This window comes from Bubalus bubalis, chromosome 15 (genome assembly GCF_019923935.1).
Source record: "Bubalus bubalis isolate 160015118507 breed Murrah chromosome 15, NDDB_SH_1, whole genome shotgun sequence".
NCBI lineage: Eukaryota > Metazoa > Chordata > Mammalia > Artiodactyla > Bovidae > Bubalus > Bubalus bubalis.
In genome coordinates, this window is record NC_059171.1 from 17,656,530 (window position 1) to 17,682,411 (window position 25,882).

At 37.0% G+C, this 25,882-nt stretch overlaps 1 protein-coding gene and 1 non-coding gene across 14 annotated transcripts in view; one reads left to right on the plus strand and one right to left on the minus strand.

Moving 5' to 3' along the window:
• The window catches only part of VPS13B (vacuolar protein sorting 13 homolog B), an 848,142-nt gene that overhangs the window by 659,731 nt on the left and 162,529 nt on the right, over positions 1 to 25,882 (plus strand). For 11 of the 13 annotated variants that reach the window (XM_044928327.2, XM_025264770.3, XM_025264772.3 and 8 more), the window contains 4 exons: positions 2,295 to 2,690; positions 19,939 to 20,141; positions 22,497 to 22,704; positions 23,001 to 23,185. In XM_044928327.2, coding sequence (XP_044784262.2) covers positions 2,295 to 2,690; positions 19,939 to 20,141; positions 22,497 to 22,704; positions 23,001 to 23,185 — 992 coding nt within the window. Of the gene's footprint in view, positions 1 to 2,294; positions 2,691 to 19,938; positions 20,142 to 22,496; positions 22,705 to 23,000; positions 23,186 to 25,882 lie in introns of those variants that run through there. The other 2 variants (XM_025264768.3, XR_006640019.1) reach the window with 2 other exon arrangements.
• TRNAC-ACA lies at positions 17,539 to 17,610 on the minus strand. Its single transcript has one exon. It is a non-coding gene; the product is annotated as a tRNA-Cys (tRNA).

Genomic DNA, 25,882 nt, shown 5'->3' on the forward strand with positions numbered 1-25,882 from the left:
CTACCAGGCTCCCCCGTCCCTGTGATTCTCCAGGCAAGAACACTGGAGTGGGTTGCCATTTCCTTCTCCAATGCATGAAAGTGAAAAGTGAAAGTGAAGTCGTTCAGTTGTGTCCGACTCTTAGCGACCCCATGGACTGCAACCCACCAGGCTCCTCCGTCCATGGGATTTTCCAGGCAAGAGTACTGGAGTGGGGTGCCATTGCCTTCTCCGCATTAATCATTAAGAAAATACAAATCAAAATCACAATGGGATACCACTTCACACCCACTAGGATTGCCGTAATCAAATATAACCCAGCAATTTCACTTCTAGGTAGATACCTTAAAGAATTGAAAACATATTCATATAAAAATTTGCATATTAACATTCATAGCAGTATTATCCGTGTGTGCTAAGTCACTTCAGTCGTGTCTGACTCTGTGTGGACCCTATGGACTGGAGCCCACCAGGCTCCTCTGTCCATTGGATTCTCCACTGGAGTGGGTTCTCGTGCCCTACTCCAGGGGATCTTCTCCACCCAGGGATCGAACCTGTGTCTCTTATGTCGGTCTACCTGCATTAGCAGGCGGATTCTTTACCACTAGCACCACTTGGGAAGCCCCAGCAATATTATTCATTAATAACCAAAAAGTAGAAACAACCCAAATGTCCACAAACTGATAATGAATAAGCAGTATACTACAGTATATCCACATGATGGAGTATTAGTCAGTCATAAAAAAAGGAATGATGTACTGATGACATATGATTCAACACAAATGAACCTTAAAAATTTGTATTATGTTAACTGAAAGAAACCAGACACAAAAAGCAGGATTTTATGTGATTCAGTTTATATGAAATGTCCAGAATAGGCAATCTATAGAGATAGAAATTAGCTTATTGGTTGCCTGAGGGTTGGAAGTGGGGAATGAGTAGGGACTGCTAAACAGCATGGGAATTTCTTCCCCCATTGGTGGTGATAATGTTCTGGAATTAGATAGTAGTGATTAGTACACAATCTTGTGAGTATAATAAGAACTATTGAATTGTACACTTTAAATAGGTAAATTGTATGGATATGTGAGTTAATAATATGTCAATAAAGATGTTAAAAAATAATTTCTTTAAATTAGGGTGTTTTTTTCCTGCTTAAATAAATATAGGGAACAGAGAATATTTTAATATTACAGAAGGTTGACTCAACTGCCTGACCCTTTCCAGTGGACAGTTAGCTAGAAGCAGTTCTCTCAGAATTTTCCTTAGTCTGATAAAAGAAACCCAAGGAAAGACACACAAGAGGAATGGTACCCGGAGCAAGCCTGGGTAGCCAGGAGGAAACTCTAAGGTGCTGAAATCTGAAGAAGATGAACAGAGGTCCTCCTGTTGAAAACAGAATATGAGCTTTGTCTGCTTGATAATTTGCTATTCCTAGCTTCATCTATGATTATGTCTTGTATTATCTCAGGCTGTAGTGAAAAGAATACTTAATTAGGTTAGTTAAACTCAGCCATTTACTGAACACATACATATGAGAAACACACTGTGCCAGGCACTGGGTATAAAGATGAGTGCTGTACTCTGCTCTCACGATCCGTATAGTCTTACATCTTATTGATGACAGAAACGGAAGCGAGAACGCAAAAACAGAAACATCTTAATGTCATGTGATTAAGTGACAAATAAGGACGACATCTGGTGTGTGATACATGTAAAATGGAGTTTAAGAGATCTCAGTCTACCCAGGTTACATTGGATGAGATATTTGAAACTTGTTCAACACAGAATACAGGGAAAGATGTAGGGACTTTTCTGGGTTTTAGCGGGTTGAAGAGGAGAAACAAACGTTTTTGTGTATATACTTTATCAGACAGTGGTGGGGAGGCTACTTCAGTTAATCAGTTGGACAGATTATTTATTAATACCAGTATTTGTGTCAAACATTGTGCTGGGTACTAAGGCAGGTCCTTTTAACCCCAGAAAGAAGAATGTCAGCCCAGTAACAAACTGGAAAGGCTGCTCAACTTTGCCTCCAAGTAGAGGGTAGATGTCCATGTGTGGCCTTCAGTCTTCAGGAACAGACAGTTACATGATTGGAACAGGAATGCAGGCAAGAGTAGTGCAGGAAAAGTGTTCCTTCAAGTAACTACATGGAAAGAATAGGTGGTAAGTAAAAGAATTATAACATCTGGCATCCTAATGAGTCCACAGTACAGGTGTTGGGAAACTGAAATAGGAGTTTGACAGGGAAGTAAAGGCTTATTTGCAATAAGAGAACTTCAGTAATTTTCTTACCCTTTTCACTTCTACAGCAGACATCAACTTGGATATATCAAAGCCTTTGAAAGCAAACCTGAGTTTTACCAAGTTGGATCAAATAAACCATTTTTTGAAGAAGATAAAAAATGTACACAGCAAAGCGTCCTCAGCACCGTCAGACGCTGTGCTGAGTAAGGATGCGCTTCCAGCCTCCAAATGTTACCGTGGGAAGTTATCCAAGCTTAAAGTTCATGGTGATGGAGCACAAAAGATTCCATTTCAAGAAAACATATGGAGAACGATGTCCTGCTTTCAAAAAATTTCTGTTCATACTACTCAGATTGTGGTCTCCATGGAAACTGTCCCCCATCCTAATAAACCATGCCTGTTGGCATCTTTATCCACCCTCAGTGGAAGCCTTAATGTCAAAGCAGCGCAGAAAGTACCTGGTAAGTCACAGTAAAGGGGCAAGAGAGATGTCAATGACTTGTTAACATCTAAAACTGCATAATGTTGAAGGTTTGTATTATGTAGAGGCAAAAAGTTTCAAGAACCATTAGAGATGGGTACATTTCTGGTTTCTTGCCTTATTTTAAAGAAAGTGTTACAACAAATTATTTAAGCCTAAGTATTTTATGCCCCAAAGTGTTCTTGTCTACCTCTTTAGGCGTGTTCCTACAGACTTCTTTATAACTGTTCATTCCCAAATTTCTTTTTACCTAACATAGCTGTAGTGTAAGAACAGAGTAAGCATCAGGTTTTGCAAACCATCCAAGTAGTAGCTTTCAAAGTGTAGTCTCGGAACCAGCAGCATCTGGGAGCTTGTTAGAAACGCAAATTCTGACTCTACTCCTGACCTACTGAATCAGAAACTCTGGGCGTGGCGCCCAGAAATACGTCTTCCAACAAGCCCTACAGGTGATTCTGATGTGCTCCATTAAGTCATTGGTAACAATTTATTTAAAAAAAAAAAAAAATTGCTCTGGTGGCAGAAGTGCTACACCAAAAGTAATAGAAGCCAAGGTTCAACTTTGCAGAGACAGTGCCACTGAAGATTCTCAGACAGCAACACCTGCAAGGAAAGGCCCTGCTTCAGTGCCTAGCTGAGCAAAGGAGCCTGGACCTGGCAACTGAATGTCCTTGATGAGTGGAGAGGTGAGAAATTAATGGGCAGTGACATCTACATTGTCCTCTTTTGTTACCATGCCTAAATTGTTCGGTGCTTTTTCACACTGAATCAAAAAGAGTAGGTAGAAGGAATGTGAGGAGGGGAAGAGAAAAAACAAGGTACAGGTGGGGAATAACCATTTTCAATCACAGAAACGGCTACTGTTAAAGTTCAGTGCACTGAAGCCAGAAGCTGTGCTCTGAAAGTAAAAGTAGCAAAAGGAAAACATTTTTTCCACTTTAATTTGGAGGGAAGAAGTGGGGCTAGAGGGGTCCTATAGGGGATAAAGTAAATCCTGAAACTGTATGCAACTCAGTTGCTTACTAAAAAGTGGCAGCTGGGACTAATTGTATAGTCAATTTGGGCACAGTAGTTGACGAGGTAAAGAAGAAGTTTTGTAGTTGAGAAGTATGAATTTTAGGCCAAAAAATAAATGATTTATTTCTTTCTTACCAGAAGTATTTGTGACCAAGCCAGCTTAAAAGCACTGTATTTTTTTATTGTCTTAAAAGTTAGAAATGAAAAATGTAAGGTCCATGGTACATGAAAGACTATGAAGCACTGAAGGCTACAATGTCTGATTTATCCACAAATAAATTACAATCCAGACCACGCTGGGACCATTCCCACGTCTTTCCAGTTGTACCTGAATCATAGCAAGGAAAGGTTAGGACTGAAGTAGAATGAAAGCATTTAATATGTACTGTGCTCAGTCATCCTCATTTCTTGTTTCATTCATTTGCTATTCATATTCAATAGTGTCTGTTCTCAGTAAGTTTCTCTAAAATATAATTAAAATCTTCTCACTGACCTTTTCGAAGTAGTAGATGCATTCTGGTTGTGTAACTTGTTTTACCCTTTAGTACCCCATTCTTTTTATAGTTATAACTCTTATATCTAGTTAAATACAGTAGAAACTATACCCTTGACTAAGAAATACTTTATATAACTATAATCTGTAGTGTCCAGCAAATGTTCTTAAGTAGTTATTTGCATCAACAAATCAAATCAGATTGAAGTTAGCCATTTAATTAATATGGATAGAAATAGTTTTAGTATGAGTGTAACAAACACCAAATCTGTTTTATCTACATTTCTGCTTGATGTGATGGCATGCTCGAAAAAAAAAAGAAAACAAAGTTGGCAAAATAATAATAAATTATGATTAAATGAAGTGAGATTGAAAGCTCTAGTTATTGTTGTAGGTTGATTTCTAGGAAATTATAATTAAGAGATTACTATGTATTTTTCAGACATTGATTTTCTACCAAGGAAAATTTTTAAGAAGTAAAACATAGTTTAAGCTCTGAACATTCATTTAATTGTATATTTACCTATCTTAAAAATTCATGGTTTGCAACTTGGATGAAATATATGCAAATATATATTCAAGGTTTATTTTTAGTAAGTTGTAAAAAGTATTTTCCAGCCAAAAAAAAAAATGTCCTACCAGTAGTCGTATTTCTTTTTGTATTTTCCAGTGACATCGTTCTGTACGCAACCAAAAGTTTTAATAGTGTATCTTTGAGCCCAATGGAGTTAATGTCAGATTTTTATAGTTTGAATCTAATACAGAAATACTTAACTGTGTCTTTGATTTTACAGTTTATATAACTATTGCGACCATCTGCAGCAGCTGCACTTTTCAAATTATTTGCTGAACCAAATTGAGCACAGTGACAAAAGTAGTCATCTCAGATGTACTATTAAACAGAGAAAGAAAAGGAGCACTGCCTTGGTATAGCATAGCCATCTGCTGTACAGATGTTATTGTATAGAATGACTTAAGATAAAATAATTGTAGAAAATTTTCATTAAAACCTCAACAATTTGCACTTGTTTATGCGAATCTGCATAACTCCCCAATGAGACAGCACACTTGGGGTTTCTTTGGTTCTCACTCACTTTCTCTTTGATCCTTTTTGATGTGCTGACTTTAATAAACACAGTCAAAAACACTGTGCAAAAACATCATGGAAAAAACTACAAAGGAACAATTATAGCAGCAGAAACTACTCTAATCCCTAACTTACGCAAGCTATTTTTAGTGAAATATTTTTTTTAACACTCTTTATGTGACAATGTTATATAAACAGGGTAAAACAGTCCTTTCCAGATGAGTTTTAATTTAGGAGCTGAAATAGATTTGTAATGCTAGAGGAATCTTACATTCTAAGTAATATTTAGAGAAACACAATTGGGAATGTGTCGTAGGCATGTTTCTTCACTTGTGAAAAGTACAAAAAATATTTGAGTTTGCCTAATGATTATATTTTTTTTAATTATCTAAACCGTCATAAGCTTATGGGAAGTGTGTGCAGAAAGGAAATAATAAAAGAATGAGAGACAAAAGTTAATGTTCTCCCCCACGACATTCTCAGTACATTTAAATCTGAAATGCTTTTATGTTCATTTACTGGTTTTTACAACAAAATATGTACAGATTATTCACTGAAATGTTTTCATCATTTGAAACAGAATGAAATGGTTAAATATTTTCCACTTTAAAAGAAAGTCTGTGAGTTCTTCTTAGCTTTCTGTACTATTCCGTGGCCCTAAACTATCCGAGTTTCAAGGGACGTGGGTTTTTTTAAATTCCATTCTACAGATGCTAGTGTAGCAGTGACTTATAATAACCCAACTCATATTTCTGCTAGAATACTTATATTCTCCCATGTGTCTTTGGTAAAATGGCCCTAAAGTTCTGATTTTAGAACTTTACATATAAGATGTAATGCTTGTATTTTTTTAAATTGGTGTATAATCCCCAAAATTTCTATGATTGTGTATAATGCTGCAAAATCTTCTATGATTATGTTATTGATAACGAAATTAATCTTGTTTTAAATTTTTATCTTATTTTCTGAAACATTTTAAGGCAGATGTTTCTTTTACTGTCCATTAAATCTGGCCCATTCTGTAGTATGTTCTTCTTAAAAAAATATAACAACCCGTCCCCACCCCACACACACACACACATCTCGTCTTTTTTGCTGTTTGAAGTATGGCGTTTTGGAGAAACCTTAAGTATATAGCTATAAATTCTGAACCAGCAGTATAGAACTTTGCACAGGCAGGGTGGAGAGTGAGCTGCAGACTTTAGCTCTCCTTGTCAGAGTAAATTATGGCTCTATTAGGGCGGCACTTCTTAGATTTCGGCAAACAAGGGTACACAATTCAGGCTGTGAAATAGCTGGGCTTTAAGCTGCCTTGCTCTTTCTTAGGGGCACGTCTATTAGCAAGCTCCCTGTAGATGAGGAAAAGGGAGAATAGGGTATGAACAAGTTAGGTGGCACAGAGGGCTGGGGAAGAGCCTGAGTGAGGCCATCTTGGCTGGCATGTTAGTCCGAATCAAGGAAAAATTGCAAGAATCCCCTTTCCATAGGGACTGAGGGGACTTTCATCCATGCAGAAAGCAATAAGTTGAATTCCTAGTCAAAGAACTGTGGTTTAAATAACTTTCACTACCCCAGCCTCTGTCATCCATATGTACTTATCTTTGTGTATAAACAAAAAGTAGAAAGCAAGCAAGCATAACCACATTATTCTTCACGGATACAAATGCCTCTTCTCGTGTTCACTGCATTCAGGACCAATAAAAATGTAAAGAACTAAAGCTCCTTTTCATGTCCTGAAAAGTGAAACTAGGTCATTAATTGATACAGAGCGGAGCTCCAGCTTTTCATTCCAGAGTCAACTGACTCTCCTGAGGACAATCTCCTAAGGCATTGTCATAGCCAGTGGATGCTGCAGAAATGCAAGTAAACCTGAGGGGAAATAAAACATTAAATTAAATATGACTACCTAAAATAATATATTGCAATAACAAGCCATTTACAACACCCCAAAGATTTTTGTTACTTTTAGAAAGAAATAGCACCTTTTTCCAATGCCTGAACAATAGGAAATGAATTCTTCAACAGTTAAAGCCAGAGGACACACTTAACTTTTAAACAGCCACTGAGGATTGAAGTGGAAGTACAGCTTGTAGACAGCTATACAAATCACTAACAAACCTTAATGAATATTGGGTGTGGGCATCAGGGTCCTGTCATATTTGACACCGTGTCTCAAGTAGCTTAAACCCAACACTCAAGGAAAGGTGGAGACCTCATTGGGTCTGTAACATCTGGGGTTTTATTTGTCATTTTGGCATACCCAGCAAGCGCAAAAGAAAGAGTAAAAGGGGATTATCTTGACAATGAAATGAGTTACTGAATCTTGTGATAATGAAAAGCAGAAGAATTCTAATGCCTCTCTATAGTCCCTGAGGTAGAGGTACGTTTATGGTTTTGCAGAAGTAAAATGTAGGCAGGCAGAACAGATGGCCTAGAGTCTGTGAAACCTGACACCCCTCATCTCAGCACTGAGGACCACTATTAATCCTGGTCAGATTCCCTCCTATTACTTTATAACAAGGTTCAAAGTTGCTACTGATGAACTGGCCTGTCCTCCTTTTTTTGCTCTTAAATAACCTGTGAATTACTGATTTTTTTTCAATGATTTTTCTGTGCATAATGGTCAACTACTGAGACATTCACAAACCCATAGGATGTTCTAAAAATTGAATGGGAAATATGTGGAAAAAGTAAAGTTCTCATAACTTTTTTTTTCCAAATAATGTCCCATTATTCTTTTCTCTAATACAGTGGGAAATAAAAAAGGTAAATGCCTAAGTCTCTTGGTGAGTAATTTTCTTGTCCTCTCTCTTAGAAATTATATGCAATGGAAAAGAAATCCCAACATACAGATTTTATTCTCTTGGCTGTAATTGTTATCAATAATATATGATTAGATAGAATTTTGGACAATAATAAATAATGTTAGTACTGCTATCTTAGAAATTATCTTTTTTTACCCCCTCAAAAAACAGAGGCAAAAAAATTAACGTTTGATATTTTAAAAAAAAAAACTTACTAGTAGATATATGATGTTCAGGCATATTTCTATGGTCATATTTTTTTATTTTGCTTAACCAAATTATATGAAGTCGACATCTTTCATTTGGAATATTTAAAATTTTTCTGCTAAAGGGTTTATGTGTTTCTTTTTTTTATTGTCGCGTGATTTTTGTTATTCATGTACACTTTTTTTAGTGCTGTGAGGTTACTAAGTTTACTGCTTTGGATTTTAATGGGAAGCCTTTAAATACCTTAGGATAGTAACTTCAGAAATTTAGAAGAAAACCACTGGGTGAGATTTCTGATGTGTTCATTTCCAGGCTGCCTGAAAAGTAAAATTCGTCCCATAAGCAGCCATCTTCAGATGTCCGAGCATGCTCATGGGCTGTGGCGCAGCGAACACCAAGTACCTGCCCAGCCTTTCATAGACGGAGATGAGCTCATCTCAGACAGATAGCCATCTCCGACTTTTTCTTCTGATTAATCACCGACCTGAACTCCATTTGAACCTTGTTAGACAAAAAAAAAAGCAGAATTCCTGGCCCAAACTATAAAATATAATTAAGCCCTTTTGAAATGATGTGTAAAAGAACATTGCTATACCCCCACTTATAACCACTACCACCACCATAACCAATAAAGTTAAATCAAGCACTGCCTGTAATGGATTAAAATAATAAATGTTCCTGGATTTCCGTGTTTGAAGTACTTGAAGAAAACAGGCTCCCAGCAGCCCGGGTAGCTGAATGCAGGAGAGACATTTATTAATGACGAGTTCAAGGATTTGGCCTGTTTAAGATCATTACTTTGTGTTTACCGTGGGTTACACATCTCTTATATTTTTACACAGCCCACATGTGTCTGCATGCAATAAGGAAAGCTTTTTTTTTTTTTCCAACAAAACAATTGTTAATTGTGTAAATATGGTTTTCTTGGGGAATGTGAAGTCTTCGTAAGGCTCTGCTCCCTTCTAATGTGAAATCTGGCATAGTTATTATACTCTTCCAAGTAGGTTCACCTTCAAATCTTGTCTCCAGGTAGTAGTCTTCCTCCCTATTGTTTTTAGTTACCAAATCCCAAACTTAATCTAGATTCTAGAAAACTGTTGGCCCAAGGTTATGTATTTTAGAAGTGTGTCCCATCGCACTAAACTTTGTGCGTCTTATGTACTATAGGAAAAAAATACTTTTTTAAAAAACACTGCTTTTTATTTCTTCTCCTAGCTTTAACAAAGATATGATAAAGAACCATTCTTCTAGATTTAGATATATTTGAGGGAGTAAAGGGGACAACTAATAAAAATTTCTCATATACACATATTAAAACAGTGTTTCTTGGACAGGAGGGAAAAGGGTGTTTGAGACAACAAAAATTCTGTTAATTAACAGGAGGATATCTCACTGTGCAAATGCTATTGGAGAAGAAAGTTTCTGGTCCTAGTAATTAAATACTAGACATTTCTTTCTTAATAGTGTCTCCTTTGCATCCTAACAGTGGCACCTTATAAGTTAGTATTAGGTGAAATGGACCAGAATTATTGTCGCCCATAGCACTGGAACTGTGGGAAAAGAAGAGGGTTAGAAGTTACTCTTCTCCCACTCCACTGAATTTATGACAGTATTTAGTTTTGCCTGTGGTCACAGCAAATTGCCTTCTCATCCACATAAGCCAGAAGGCTGTTTGCTAGGAAAGTTTTTGGCAAAGCAACCCTGCCAGCGATGAGTGACTGAAGACACATCTTAGATGTTCTTTTGCTCTCTGGCTGGGCCCCTGGACCTGTAGGCTATGTTGGCCTAAGGTACCGAGACCAAGCAAGAGAGAGGGGACAGGAAAAAGCATTTATTGCCAACCCTGTTACCAATTGGAAAAATGAAATTACTAAGAGCTAGCTAACAGCAGTAGTTTTTATAAAGCAACATGGTGCTGGAAAGAGGCAGACAGTCTTAATCCCAGCCCTGCTACTTGCTGGCAGTTGATCCTGGTAAAAGTTAAAACACAGCTCATTTCCAAAATAAAGGCAAAAACACTTAATCCACAGGGCTGTTGAGCGGATTAAGCGAGATAATGTACACACAGTACTCCACACATTCCTTGGCACAAATTTATTAAATTCCTCAATAAATATTTGTGTTTTTGTATCTTCCTCCCCTTCACTGTCCCATGACCCTTCACTTCAGTCATACCCCATGAATGCTGAGGTCGTAGAGCATTTAATTTTAGAGCTGAAAACTGTCTCAGAGATCATCCTCTCCTTTATCAGGAACACTTTTTATCCAGCTCCATCATCCACACATGCTGTATTTAGGATAAAATAGCTAACTTGACTGCACCGACTTGATATGACTGTAACCAAAAAACTTAGTATATCTCAGCCCTGTCTCCAACAAATTCATTTAAGTTTCTTTGAGGATTTTTGAAATACTGAACATCCCTCATGGACCAGCATTACTATATGGTATTCCTTGCGTATCAGAGAACCCTAGGTTGAGGCCCATTGAGCTAGTCTGAACTCCCTTACTTAAAGATGCCGAGATTAAGTGATTTGTCCAGGGGTACTCCAGGGTGCACGGGGAGCTATAACACGTCTCCTAGCTTCTGGTTTCTATTAAACCAGTCTTTAAAAACCTGGATCACGAGATGAGTATCGGTTTCTAAGCCATTGCAGTGAATTGCTTAGGAAGCCATTTTGTTTTCAACAGTGTTTTGATACCAGTTTTTCTATTCATGTGACTGATTTAAAAAAAATTAATCCACCAGCAGTTTCCTCATTAAGTTAACTAGCTACTGTGTTCATCTAAGAAACTTTCAAAATATATATTTACAGTTATTCTTTCCTCTATAAGCAGGTTGTTATACACTTTCCACTATGCACAGATTTCTTAGTCTGCTTTTTTTAAATAAAGCTACATGATCCAGTCAAGTTTTACTTCCCTAACAAACTGACACCACTGTAAAAACAGCAAGCATGGTGGCAGATTGGAGGGGAAGAAAGAGGCAAAGCATGTCCAGCATCTCCCTTTGGTATGTTCAGTTTAGTTTTTCTAGGATCCAAGAGTTCTAAAACATTTCTCAAAAAAATACCTTTTCCAGACAAATGAAGGTCAAAATCATATCCGATTCTTTGCAACCCCATGGACTATAAATAAAGTCCATGGAATTCTCCAGGCCAAAATACTAGAGTGGGTAGCCTTTCCCAGGCTAAGTATAAATAGCCTTTCTGCCTTTCTTTATGTGAAAAAAAAATAAAATCTTTTCCTGCTGCTTATCATTTTTTCATGTCCAGAGAATAGGTTTGGATTAGACTAGAAGTTCCAGCTTTTACTTATTGATGAGGCCTAGATGAGAGTTCCTGGAAATCTCACCAATGGGAAATCATCAGGTGCTTCAGAGAAGGAATATGTGTTAGCAGGTCGACTAGCCAACCGGACTCTCATTTTGAGAGCTAGACTTTTTAGTAACTTTGTTGGGAAGAACATCCCTGTCAGCTTAAACAGTGGTGTCCATGTAGTTCTCTAACAGTTTTGTTATATTTTGTTTCATACCTTAATCTTATCCTATATTACAACTTTAATAACAGATACAGATACAGGCATATTACAAAATAGGATGTAATTAAATAAGATCTGAACCACTTACATATTCTGATCAAGAGGGGAAAAACCAGCTATTTTCATGATTAGAATACCCAAGTGCGAGGATTTCCCTGGCAGTCCAGTGGTTAAGACTCCGTGCTTCCATTGCAGGGTGCACAGGTTTGATCCCTGGTCAGGGAACTAAGATGTCGCATGGTGCAGCCAAAAAAAAAAAAAATACTCAAGTGCCTTTTTTTTTTTTAATGCTTCAACATAATTAGTTGAAGGAACTAGAAATGAAAAGATTTCTAATCATCTCTTTCGTGGACCAGACTTACAGAATTTTTTTCCTAGTCATCTAATCACTTAAAAAATTTTTCCCTTCTCACTTTCTGAGTAATCCTCATGCTTCACTATTATGCAAATTGACTTCTGGATGTATCTAACAATGCTTGGTGATTTTGTAGTAACCATAGATTATTTCCAGCTGGATAAAAATACCTGGATATGCTTTGCTAGCACGTGTCATCACTGAGTACTCTTTCTGTTGATGTACAGAAGCCTGATGTAGACCGCGCTTTGCACAGTCAGCATGTAGATAGTAGGCACCTTGCTAAAGATCTAGCAGAGATTGACGAGGTAGGGCTGGCAGCATTTTGTAAACATTCTCCAAAGCAAGTGGTTTGCATTTATTAGTCTTCTGAAGGAGTATTGTAAAGATCAGGAAACTATTTGTTCCTTGAACTGAATTTTTACACTCAATGAAAAGTAAGTCAATATGCAAACAAACCAAGATTATTTCTGTTTATCACACCAGTTGGTTCTGAAATTAACTTCTCCGTGTTGATACACCTCATTTACTTTAATTAAGTGTCTGCCATTAGTTTGCTACAACTGAAATTAAATATATAAATACAGATCTTTGGACAAGGCTAGTGGAAGAGTCGGGCAGAGAAGTATTCTATTGAATGTAAGGAGGTAGAGAGAAGAGGGGATATGTTTGGTCAAAAATGACCTGATCCCACAGTTGCAGAAAGCAAGACAGGATCCTGGGTTGTATCCTGGGACAAGAACAGGACACGAAGGGAGAAACTGGTGAAATTTATATAAGGTTTATTAGTAGTGTTGTATCAATATTAATTTTCTGGCTTTTGAGAATAGTACTATAGTTTATATGAGTTGTTAACAGTAAGGGAAACTAAATGAAAGATCAATTTTGCTGAAAGCCTAAAATTATTTCAAAATTAAATTTTACAAAATGACCTGATCAGTGATTGCATAAATAGCTTTAATAATATCCATGTTTTTTAAAATATTCATGCTTTTAAATTTTATGATCATTCTAAATCTTATAATTTTGCAGCATATTTCTTTATTTTCTTTTCTCATTATTTTTGGAAATTTACGGGAAAATTGAAAGTATGGAAAATGTAAAGATAACACATCAAATGCCTATATACTCTTGAGCTAGAACAAATGTTAGCATCTTGTCATATTTGCTATATGTGAACACACACACAGGTGCAGGGGAGTGGTAAAACTGCCACATTTATTCAACTTTTTCCAGTGTTTCAATGCTAAGAAGTTTGGTGGGTTTGTTTGTTTATTATTTTTACTTGTAGTCATTTTGTCCCACCTTGCATTAGTCCATTAGGAAGAAGATTAACACATGCCTTTAACTCACTTTCTGTTGCCATTTATTCCAGATTTTGAATGGATAAGTATCCATCTTGAATGAACTCTGAGTATTCTTTGTGGCTTTGGGTTTATATGTGTGGTGATAATATAAAATAAGATTCATTTCATCCCAAGGAAGATATTTAGTATGTTTCCTGATGGAAAAAAAACAAAGAAAACAAAAAGGAAGGGATGATGTCCCATAGGCCAGCTTCTCACAGAGTAAAAGAAAGGGGAAAGGAGAATTAATAACCCTGTCTTGAGTCCCAGGGATTATTTTCATATTTTGTGGTAAAAGTGTGAACTTTGGTTTAGCATTTATAAATGACTCTGTGAAATTTATCACCACTCTTTCTTATGAAGTGATCACCATAATCTCTTATTACTGGTCATTTACACTAAGATTAAAACCACTTGAACTAATATATTTTTCTCTTATTTTATTGTAGCTTTTTAAAAATGTAGCAGGAAATGTTCAGAAGGAAATGGAGGCTCTATTTTAAACTTAAAAACCGGTACTTGTGGGTTAACCTTTCTGTGATCCCACAAGTAACTGGATCTCCTCATCGAGGAGCAAAGCCACAGCTTTGGTGTGTGTAGCAGGTGTAGTGGATAGGTAGGCACGTGAGGATAAGTTAAATTACTTGCTTAAGTCTCAAGAGTAAACCATACCTAATTTCCTTGTAGGTGTAAGACATGAAAGAGAAGAAAGGAGACAAGGGACCAGGTAGGGCACATTTATGTCTACAGGTCAGGTGTTTGCATAAAGCCTTTAGGCAGTGCCTGTTCCTGCATCCTCACTGTCAACATTAGCATCTTAATTCTCAGTATCCTCTGTGAGTTCAAACTCATGATCAGTGCTGGTAGACTTGAGAAATAGGCTGGAGGGGCTTCCCAGGTGGTGCTCCTGGTAAAGAACCCACCTGCCAATGCAGGAGAATTAAGAGATGCAGGTTCAATCCCTCAGTCAAGAAGATCCCCTGGAGGAGGACATGGCCACCCACTCCAGTATTCTTGCCTGGAGAATCCCATGCACAGAGGAGCCTGGCAGGCTGCAGTCCATAGGGTAGCAAAGAGTCAGACATGACTGAAATGACTCAGTACGTATGTATGTACAGACTGTAAAGGATTAGAAAAAGTAAGACTAGAGGGAGGGGAAATGAAGAGGGAAAGAAAATAACAGGGCCTTACAGAAAAGGTGTTCAATTATATATTTGATTTAGAGTGAAAGAACAGACAGCAGATAAAATGAATAAAAAGCAAAAACAAAGTATTTGTATGATAATAGGGAAGTATTTGTGTTTTTCAACAGTTCCCTTGCTTAACGGAGTCAATATTATACATATTGTTGGTTGTCTTTTTTTTCCCCTCTCAATGAGATCTCAGAACTTGAAGCTGACAAATTGAGGCTTGAGGCTAACAAATGGCAAAATCTTGTGATGTAAAAGAGAATGGCAAATCATTCACTTTATCTTTGTGTATACCCCACTGTATGGTAGATAACCAGTAAATTTTGGTTCAATGACGAATACATACCTGCATAAATATCAAGTTAGAAGTTTTCCAGGATATCCAAATTCTCTATAGACAAGTTAGAAGCATGGGAGTAGCACTTATTTCAGAACTGAGGCATAGTTATGGATAATGTCCCAAGAAATTATCCTTAAAGCCATGATAGTAAAGAAGTTCACTGAAATATCCTGCATAAGGTGGCTGCCAGCAGCCTTCATTTTCTTGACTTCAAAACTGGAAAGCAAGAGGAACGGTTTCTTTCCCCAAAGTATTGTGCCTCACTGTGTGTGTGTGTGTGTGTGTGTGTGTGTGTGTGTGTGCGTGCACACACGCAGGTTGCCATTTCCTCCTCCAGGGGATCTTCCCAACCCAGGGATTGAACCCACATCTCCCTTGTCTGCTGTGTTGCAGGCAGATTCTTTACCAGCTGAGCCTCACTGTTTTTCATTAAATCTCATGTTCATTCTTGAACCAGATCAAACCCCAGTGAGACTCAAAGCTGAAAATCTAGAAAGTTCAGCAGGTTCCTAGCCCTACGAGTCTACTTTGTAGAAAACCAGTTATCAAATTCTGCCATTGCTAAAATATAGCTGTAGCTGGGTCAGCACCTGACTCAACTGCATGGTCTCTTGAATTTCAGTCGTAGTGTGTCTCTTCCCTCCTCAGTGTGCTCCTGAGTCTGATGCCCCTTTCTTCCTGTTTCAGGCTCCCAGATGTTTGCCTGGCCATTCATTCACTATATCTGGGCCATTTTCCCAAGATCTCAGTCCCTACCTTTATCTTCACTCGCCCAGGAATTCTAGGTGTCTTGTTCTCTCTACCTGAGCAAAAAAGAATAGAATTTGTATGACAGTAGGAAAATGTTCATGTGTTCAGCAGCATACACAGTAACACAAAGGCTGTCAACATTTCGATTTTTTTAATGTAAAAATGCAAGTCTAGAATTTTTTCTTACATCCCCTCCTCACTCAGGCAATAAATACTTATAGTTGTGTAATGTTAGGGAATTAAGAAAAACCTTCCACCAACACTGCATTCTTTGAGAAGAGGTAGGCACTTTCTGAGGAATACATAGTAAATTTTCTCATTCCAGTTCTACTCTTTTTTTAAGGTAAAACCACAGAAACTACTTTAGACAGTATAGTATCAGTATTTTGAGATCATTGCTGCATATTAGAAATAACTAGTAAGGTTCAAATTCTGTATGTATGTATGAAGTTACTTCTACAAAGAAAATTTTATGTACTTACAAATGTCTTTGTATAAATGAAAAGTGCTGTAGAGAGAGTGAGAAAGGTAATATTCATCTGTATGCTCCAGACAAAATGTTGTCAAGCCCGTTCTTAGACTTTCAGGGATAAATATCAGCCCTTCCTTTTGATAGTCTTTTTTTTTTTTTTTTTTGGTAGATGATTACCTTTGCTTTAATAAAGTTGTCCTTTATGTCTGTCTTAGTTCTTTTGCTTTAATTTTGACCACTCTCTCCAAGTGATGTTTTGAGGATGATTAGAAATGAGTACATCTGAAGGAGTACTCTGCAGGTTTCTCACTATCATAGGAAGAGATTACAAATAAGAAAAGGGACTATGCATTTAAAGTGGATAACTGACAAGGATGTACTGAATAGCACAGGACCTCTGCTCAATTTTATGTGGCAACCTGGCTGTTTGAGGGAAAATGGATACATGTATATGTATGACTGAGTCCCATTGCTGTTCACCTGAAACCATCACAACATTGTTTGTAATTGACTACACGCTAATACAAAATAAAGAGTTAAAAAAAGAGAGAATAGGCTAGAAACCAAATTCTGTGGTTTTGGATTAGAACTAGAGGTATCAGTATGAATTCATTTAAAGTATTTACTGATACAGAAAAATATTGATGTGTGTGTATACATGTGCAGTAAACATACATATACTTCTTAGCCCACTCTGCTGAGAGGCTCTAGGAGCAGTGACACCTTAGCAGCAATGAGCATACCTACCACCCAGATTTTGGTTTCTAGCTACCGTTCTTTAGCAAAAGAAATCAAAACTCTGCAGAAATGACTAATGCTAGAGATGGGATGGGGAAAAAAATACTATTGAGCCTGAAACATCTTGTGGCCAGAAAATAAAGAAGTTATCAAAAAATGATAGGGATATATCAGAATGACATAGGAATCAACTTGAAGGGATTCCCAATGGCCAAAAATTTAAGCAACAAAGTAAAATAATGAAAGTATTAGATTAGTGCTCATAAAATTGATATCCATGAATCCATACTGGTATAAATAAATAATTGAACTAATAAAGAGGGTAGACGGGACAGCTCTTTTTACTATAGAATGAAAGTGAAAGTGAAGTCGCTCAGTTGTGTCTGACTCTTTGTGACCCCGTGGATTGTAGCCTACCTGGCTTCTCCGTCCATGGGATTTTCAGGCAAGAGTACTGGAGTGGGTTGCTATTTCCTTCTCCGGGAGATGTTCCCAACCCAGGGATTGAACCTGGGTCTCCTGCATTGTAGGCAGACGCTTTACCATCTAAGCCACCAGGGAATTAGCTAATAAATGTAGAAGAATAAGAGAAATTGAAGATTAACATTACCCGACCCCACAGTGATAACTGTTGCAAGCAAGAACCATTGATGAATGCTACTAATTTAGTGACTGAAAGTTTGATGTAAAAGAGGATACATGGATAATCTCCAGATACCTCCCCACAAGATAATTATTATTTACATATGGAAAAATAACAGTGATGAAACCTGATAGACACCACTTTAGCTATGTTATGAAGATTAATATTACCAGCAGGTAGTAAAACATCAGTATCGCTCCACTATGATGCGCTGAGAAAAATATCACTTCTCTTGTATTCTTGCCAAAAATGCATAACCTCATTCTAATGAGAAAACACCAGATAAATCCAAATTGAGAGATATTCTGCAAGATAATGGCCTGGACTGTTTAAGAGAATCAAGGTCATGAAAGACCAAAAAAAAAAAAAAAACTAGAGGATCTGTCACTAATTAAAGAAAACTGAGGATTCTAGATTGGATCCCGGATCAGAAGAAAGACTTTAGAAGAATAGAGTTAGATAGAGTGACATAGAAATTGATAAGTGTTAGAAACATATCTAAGAGTGAGCTCTCAAAGTGGGCCCCAGATTTATCCAATCCGGGTACCTGATGAGAATGATAAACACTAAGATTTAAAAACCTAGAAGACCTTTAACACTTCCTGTGTGAGGGACCAATAGAGCATTCACATTAAGATTGTTGTTGTTAGTTGCTCAGTTGTGTCTGACTCTTTGTGACGACCCCCTGGACTGTAGTCTGCCGGGCTCCTCTGTCCATGGAATTCTCCACCAGATAATGGGGTATTTCATTGTAGGGTAGTATGAAGATGCATGTATTCATATTTGAGAATAATGGGTATTGTAATTCTGACATTCCTTTAATGCTCATTTGCTAGATGATTGTACTCAATTAAGCCCTACCTTTATAATCCCATTGTGACAAATTTCTGAATAAGGAATTGATATGTTTCATTTAGCAAGTACTTACTGTTGAGAATTAAACATTTTAGGAAATATAATGCAGGTAAGTCAGAAGTCATTCTGTCTCTCCGTTAATAAAGATGATTGTTGATTCTTGTGTATTTGAGGGCCTGTTCTGAATTTTTTAATTTACTGTTCTATTTTTTTTTAAGCGAAGTGTAGAAAATTATGTAAGTGAAACAGAAGTCTTATTGCCACAATACATTTGATGAACAAATTTAAGAAATTGATTTCCACCGTCACGATTTTTAACAAAAGTCTTTAACCCTCACATTTTTGTGAATGTGATTGTCTTCTGTGGAATATTAGAAGTTGCATGGTTTGTCTTATTTCTAAAGTAGGAACATACAACATATATGCAGTTTTCAAGTCTCCACAGAATTAAAAAAGCCAATGTGGGTATTGTACTTTGAAACATGTATACCGTGGGTCTAAGGTGTTTTTTAATCTTTCATCTCTTTTAAGGATCAAATATCATTAGAAAAATAAGCCATAGACATTACAAATGTGGTCTGGTGAAATTCAATATTCACAATGACAATTCAGAATATGGACTCCTTAGGGGAAAGTTAACCCACCACTCTGACTTTTCATCCAAATATCTTAAAGTGTGCCATTGGTTTTATGAAAAGGTTTTGATCTACACTTCTAGTTAAGTTCAAAAGAAAAGCTCCATTTTAAAGTGTATTCCTTTTCTGGATATATTTACTTTGAACTATAGCATATAGTTTTTCCCATAAATCTAACCTGCCACTATCTGTTTTTAAAACTTTGTAAACTTCAAGTGGTTATGATGTGTGAAGTTTGGACTAAACTAAATTTTTTAGAAAACACATGTTATATATTTTGATTGTTTTGAATTTTAACATGGGCCAGTCAAAAACTTGAGTGTCTAGCAAAGTAATATACTGTACTCTGTTACTCTAAGAAATCACAGAAAATTGCCCTCTCCCATCATGTTAACAATAGACAAATGAAGCAGCTGTTCTCATTCTTAATGTAGTTGTTTGAAAAACTTGCACAGTTTAATGAAAATGTCTCTACTCATAAAACTTAAAATGCTCACACATGGAAAAAGTCATAATGTTTTGGCAAATATTGCTTTGTTAGGAATGTGAATAAGGTATACCTGCTTCATAGCTAGAATTCTATATAAATGGCATGAAACTGTGGGGAAAAGCCAACTGAAAAGAAAACTCTGACAAAGGATGAGTTGACACTCTTAAAAAATTCAGATAATTCTTGCCCAATCATCCTTTTTTTCTTGACAAGGAAGACTTATATTATCTACCTCTCTCCATCTCTTCTTTTTTTTTACCCTCTAGGTGTGATTCTTGGGTCATCTTTTCTACTCAGCGTAAATGATTTTCTTCTTAAAACGTGTCTCAAAGAAAGAAGTCGGATTCTAATAGGACCGTGTTGTGCTACTGCCAATTTGGAAGCTAAATGGTGTAAACACAGTGGCGATCCAGGCCCAGAACAGTCCATACCAAAAATATCCATTGATGTAAGAGGAGGTCTGCTACAGGTCTGTGGGGATTGGCCCCATTTTTTCCCACAAGTTTTAAACTAGCCTTTGTTCATTTTTTTGAACTGTTTCATTGAATTTTAAACTTAGTGTGGTGAGAAAGGGTATTGTCGGATTGGTGTCTTACTAAACTTTTTTAACAGCTTTATTGAAACATAATTCACAAACCATACAATTCACCTAATTAGAGTATACCATTCAGTGATTTTTTTAATGTATTCACAGAGTCATGTGGTCATCACAACAATCCATTTTAAAATATTCTCACACACCTACTTCCAAAACCCTTCAACCATTCACACTCCCCATCATCCTCTGATCCCCTCCCCAGAACTAGGAGACCACTATTTTCTGTCTCTGACTCTTCTGGACATTTCATATAAATGGAATCATATGAAATGCGGTCTTTTGTGAATAGCTTCTTTCACTTAGCATAATGTTTTCAAGGTTCATTGATGTTTCTGCAGGTGCCAGTACTTTATTCCTTTTTACAACCAAATAATACTCCACTGTATTGATGTACCTCATTTTATTTATCCATTCAGCAGTTGATGGACATTTAGATTCCATCCACTTTTGGCTATTATGAATAATGCTGCTATGAATATTTGCGCATAAGTATTGTGAGGACATGTTTGGAATTGCTGAATCAATAAACTTTTTCCTAATGTGTAGACTTTTCTACTATAAAGTAGTCAGCCTGTCTCAGGCAGTGTCATCAGTAATACATGAGCCATTTCCTAATGACATGTTGTTTAGCTGTTATGCTGTCTGATGACTAACATGACATACAACTTCACACTGCAGTGTTTTATGCATTTGATTTGCAGCCAAGTACAGAATATGTGAGGTTATCCAATTTATTTCTTGATAATTTTCTATTTGGATAGAATTTGAAGGTTTTTTTGGTATGATTTGATATCCCCCAAATGTGACACAGATCTAAAGAGCTTGAGAAATTCAGAGTTATAGAAAGTGGAAATGACTAATTTGTTAATAGTTGAGGCATATTAAGTATGAATTTCTTGTTTTCATCTGAAAGCTGTCTTGCCTCCACTGTTTCACTAGTTTTCTTACTGACACAGAGCTCGATGTGGGCAGAGCCTAATAACTTACTGCTTTATATTGGTCTGGAGATTTTTAGTATCTGTTATATATCTTCATATATTTACTAAGCTTGTGCTTATGTGTTGTTTTGTCAAGAATATTAATTGCATTACCATTTTTCCAAGGAAGCAAAGTAACTCCACATTAAAAATAAGAATAAAAGCAAAACAAAGTATATAATCTCTATATTATAAAGCCTTTTGACATTTTAAGAGCTGGAGCATGGTATTTGACTCGCCAGCTTGACTTTTCACCTATCACTATTTTTTTCAGATTCAATACAATCAATACAAATAAGATTGATGAGGAAAAAATAGACTTAGTATCATATCTCTTACCTTCATTTCTGAGATGCCTTAATTCCAGAGGTAGGACTTAAACTTAGGGTTTAAAACTTGCCCACAAAGCATAGGCTTATTCTCTTCTACCTTTGTATATTCTTTTCTTCTTTTCTGTATTACCTGGTTCTCTGGGAAATTACAGTTGTAATGCTTTCACCCAAAATATTTGGAGAAATTCAACTTTATTAAATGTTTAAGTCCTCTGACATTAATCATTATTCCCCACTGGCCATCCTTCTGTTATAGACTAAGTCTTCACCTGCAGAAAAAGGGAAGGTGATCCTTTCTGTTAGATGAAGTAGCAAGAGTTTGTTCTGAAACTCTACTGTAGCTCCTGTACAGTTGGTTCTCAAGGGCTGTGTTGGTTGGTACTTTCTCACTGAACACTGAAATTGGGAGCCTTTTAAGTTCAAGCTCATTGAGCATCTTCCTTCTCTTTTTCTCTGAAGACTCAAAGTACAAAGAAAGGAACCCTAATAGCAGGATGTGTTCATGTAATCTCATGACAAAATAGAAGCTATTCTACAAACCTGTTATTATTAACATTTTGACCTGAAAGGATCTTCATTGCTTCTCTCATACTGTATTCAATGTTCTTTTCCTGCTTAACTAAGTTAATTCATAAACATTACCTCTCATCTACATAATTTTATTATCAATTCAGCATTTAAAATTGATTGCTACCTACACATTATAGGATTTGCTTGATTTTCTTGTTTCTATGTATTTCCCCAATAATAGAATTTCATCTCAAAGGTCAATTGCTTAAAAATTACAGGTTGGTTATTATCAGTAATTAAAATAAATGTAATTATAGTCTTGAACTAATTCAAATATGATTGTACCTAATTATCCTCATGAGATATTTGTATTTAAAGCCAGTAAAATTTTTCATATGATTTTAAAGGTTTTCTGGGGTCAAGAACATTTGAATTGCTTAATTCTTCTGCATGAATTACTCAGTGGATACCTTAACATGGAAGGAAATTTTGAAGCGAAAGTTTCTGAAGCAGTTCCACAAATGCCATCTCCTTTGGAAAAAAATCAGATATTTAAAAGTGAACAAAGTTCAGATGACCTACGGACAGGTCTATTTCAGTATATACGGGATGCTGGTAAGTAGCGATAGCCTCACTATGACTGTGTGTTTACCTCCATATTAGGTAAATGATGACAGTTCAACAACACTTGAAAACTAAGTGCATTGAATACCTGCCGTACCAAAACAGTACTTTGCCTTTCAGTCTCTCTTAAGGGAAGATTCTTGATTTGTTCCTCTCTTAAACCATATAAACATGATCAGACAGCTTCTTTATATTCTTTTCTTTCATATTCATAATTTTTTCTTGCTGTAATAAACCAACATGTCCCACTTCAGAAGCATACAATTAATTATACTTTCATTTAACAGAACCTCTGAAAATGCCTGGTGTCTATGAAGTCTTGTTTTACAATGAAACCGAAGATAGCCCAGGGATGATGCTGTGGAGATACCCAGAACCTAGAGTGCTCACCCTTGTACGCATAACTCCTGTGCCCTTCAACACCACCGAGGATCCAGACATTAGCACAGCAGACCTTGGTGACATGCTGCAGGTTTGGAATGACTCTTCATTTCTTTTTTTTTTTTTTTTTTTTTTTTAATTTTATTTTATTTTTAATCAAAATAAAAACACTGTGGGAAGGCGCTGATCAGATAATTGGAAAAATATTAGGAGCATACCTATCTTTTCCACCAGTTGTCTCAGAGAAATATACATGTATGTGCACATACAAACATACATATGTACACATACACACAAGACACATGCACACTAGAAATGTTAAAATAAGGGAATGAAGTTATTCAGATTCATGGTACACAGCAGTTTTGAGAGTTCTTGGCTCTCCTCTTTGACCTGTAGCCTACATGGTCTCCAGCTGTAATGGGACAAGCAGTGTCACTGCGTTCACCACACAGTTTCTTTTTCTTTTATTTTAAGGTTTATTCCTTTATGGATGGGGTGGATCTTCACTGCGGCACGGGCTTTTCTCTCATTGCGATGCGTGCGGGCTGCTCTTCATTGCAGTGTGCGGGCTTCTCATTGCGGCACATATAGAGCCCAGGGGCTAAGTAGCTGTGGTTCCCAGGCCCTAGAGCACTGACTCAGTAGTCGTGGCGCTCAGGTTTAGTTGCCCCAGGGCATGTGGGATTTTCCCAGACCAGGGATCAAAGCCGTGTCCCCTGCATTGGAAGTCAGATTCTTTACCACTGATCCACCAGGGAGGCCCCCGCCACACATCTTCTGAATAACCTACCACGTGCTCACACCCTTCAGCATGTTTAGAGCTGTTCTATGAAATAATATATGCCCCCATAAGGCTGGAAAGGGTGAAAATTTTCATTTCATTTCCAGAGTTGAAAATGGTCCTGGACCAGTGGTAGGCTTATAGGAAAGCCATCTAATGAGGGATTATATTCCCTATGATTCTGTGCAAAGTTTGTTGTCCATCATTTCCTCGAGTGCGGATATCACTGTATTATTATTCTACTTATTAATTCTACAGACCTGAATTTCTCCTAAAATTTGTTTTTCTCCTAGTCTTCCACCTATTGCTCAATCACACAGTCATTCACTTGAAGGCATTCCTGATTGCTCTTTTTCTCTAACTTCCCACATCAACATGTCCTGTCAGCTCTACCTCCAAATATGTCCCTATTCCATCTACTTCTCTGTGTTTCTACTGGTACAATTTGAGTCCAAGCCACCATCTTCTGTTCCCTACTACAGTAGCTTCCTAATTGGTCTCTGGGAATCCATCCTTGACTCCCTGCAATGCACTTTGCAAATAGCAACCACAATGATCTTTTAAAAATGTAGATGAGATTACCTCACTCCCCTAACTTGAAACCTTCCTCTGATACTGAGAACAGAATTCAGTATCTTACTCTGGCCCACAAGGACCTATGGTCTCTGCACTGCCCACCTCTCTGGTATGTCCTGATCACTTATCTCCAGCCCCTCATAAATAAATATAAACCAGTTTCTTTTTTTTAATGACTGATCTATATTTAAGTCAGAATAATAATACAAATCAGAGGAGTCCACGCTACCTATTATAAGCTTATTTAATTCTTATTTAGATTCTTGATTATAATATAGTCAGATGTTCACCTTCTGAATTGATAACAATGAAATGTGTCATTTTGTCAAATAAACCAGAGTATGCAGAACTATCCAATTTGCCACAATGTCAACTGTCTCTACTTTCATTTTTTTCCCTTGTGATGAAGACTTCTAAGATCTATCCTCGTAGCAACTCTACTTTGATTCTTAAATGTTCACATTTGCTTCCCCGTCTGTCAGAGTCATATTCATGATTATCTTCTCTACCAATATTCTTGGATTATTTTTGCTGAACAAAGTGGCATTGTCTTTGAATCCTACTGTCTTGTTAGACTAGCCTAAATGCAGAACATCTGTAGTATTTTCAGTCACAATGAAAATACTCATATATCAACAGCATCATGTAAAGGGCTTTTTTTGTAACTGATTTTAGGGTTCAGATTTATAGTTAAAAATTATCCTAAGCCTGATAACCATTGGTAGCAAGCAGTATTACACCAGTTGTATTAAACAGAGCATTTACGTTAGAAAGTACATTCACTAATGACATGTTCTTCATCTTCTCACTGCCACTGGAGAGGCAGGAGAGCAGAGTGGTTATGGGAATGAACTATAGCCAGAATGCCTGGGTTCAGATTCTGGCTCTGCCATTTTCAAGCTGTGTCACCTTAGACAAGTAAAGTAGTCTCTCGACCTCAGGTTTTCTGTTTTGCTTTTCTTTCATCAATAAAATGAGGCTATTAACAATGTAATGGCTATAGGAATGAATATTTATAAGACACATAGAACAATGCCTGGCACATAGTAAATGCTATATAAGTATGGGTACTACCAGTACTGTTACAATGATTATCGCCAAAAGTCTTTTCATCACGCGGAAGCACAGGCTAGACCAGAAAGAGCTGGGGTCTAATGGCTCTCCAGACCAGCGGAAGTAGTCTAGGCGATCTGGGACAGTCTGGGGGCCTTTACAGTAGACTTGGCGCATAAGCACCGCGTGAGGGAAGCCTGGCAGGTTTCAACAAGACGAGAGTTGATATCAGAGAAGTCCTGCTATATTTCGTATCTTCTTGGAGAGAGAGGAAGTGATGTGTGGCAGAGTTCAAAGACAAGGCTGCTGGTCTAAAAAGCAAGACAGGGTTATACCTACTGTAAGCTGAAGGGGAAGGCTAGATCCCAGTGCTAA